At 74.1% G+C, this 468-nt stretch overlaps 1 protein-coding gene across 1 annotated transcript in view; it reads left to right on the forward strand.

Annotated features, from left to right (window-relative positions):
• The window catches only part of NKX2-4 (NK2 homeobox 4), a 1,266-nt gene extending 1,062 nt beyond the window's left edge, over positions 1-204 (forward strand). The window contains exon 3 of the mRNA XM_041474081.1: positions 30-204. Within this exon, the coding sequence (XP_041330015.1) occupies positions 30-204 (175 nt within the window). The remainder of the gene's footprint in view (positions 1-29) is intronic.
• Positions 205-468: the final 264 nt, after the last annotated feature.

A 468-nucleotide genomic window follows, 5' to 3' on the forward strand; every position in this document is an offset into this window, starting at 1 on the left:
CCCGCGGCCCCCGCCGCCGCCGCCGCGCCCGCCGCGCACCCGCACCCCGGCTCGCTGGGGCAGGCGGCCGACCTGGAGGAGCTGTCGCCCAGCCCGCCGGCGCTGCACGGCCCCGTGGCTCCCCTGGCCCCCCTGGACTCGGCCGGCGTCGACTACAACGGCGGCATGGTCAGCCCCAACCTGCTCTACGGCAGGACGTGGTAATCGCTGCGTCCCGCGTGTGTTCCCCCGACAGCCCCGCTCCTCCGGCACCGGACGCTGCGCCCTGCCCGGTGCCCGCGGGGATCGCCGACGGCCGCCCCACCCCCGGTCCCCTCCCGGCCTCCCTTCGAGTTTTTTTTAAGTCTCTGCTGTTTTTGGACAAACGGCCCCGACGGCAGCGCCGAGTGCTTGCGTGAGTGTGAGTCAGCGTGGATGTGAGTGAGTGTTGGCGTGCACGCGTGTCCGCGCCTCCGTGTCCCGGCCGCC

The sequence above is a fragment of the Pyrgilauda ruficollis genome, unplaced genomic scaffold (genome assembly GCF_017590135.1).
Source record: "Pyrgilauda ruficollis isolate IOZ18807 unplaced genomic scaffold, ASM1759013v1 scaffold31, whole genome shotgun sequence".
NCBI classification, from domain to species: domain Eukaryota; kingdom Metazoa; phylum Chordata; class Aves; order Passeriformes; family Passeridae; genus Pyrgilauda; species Pyrgilauda ruficollis.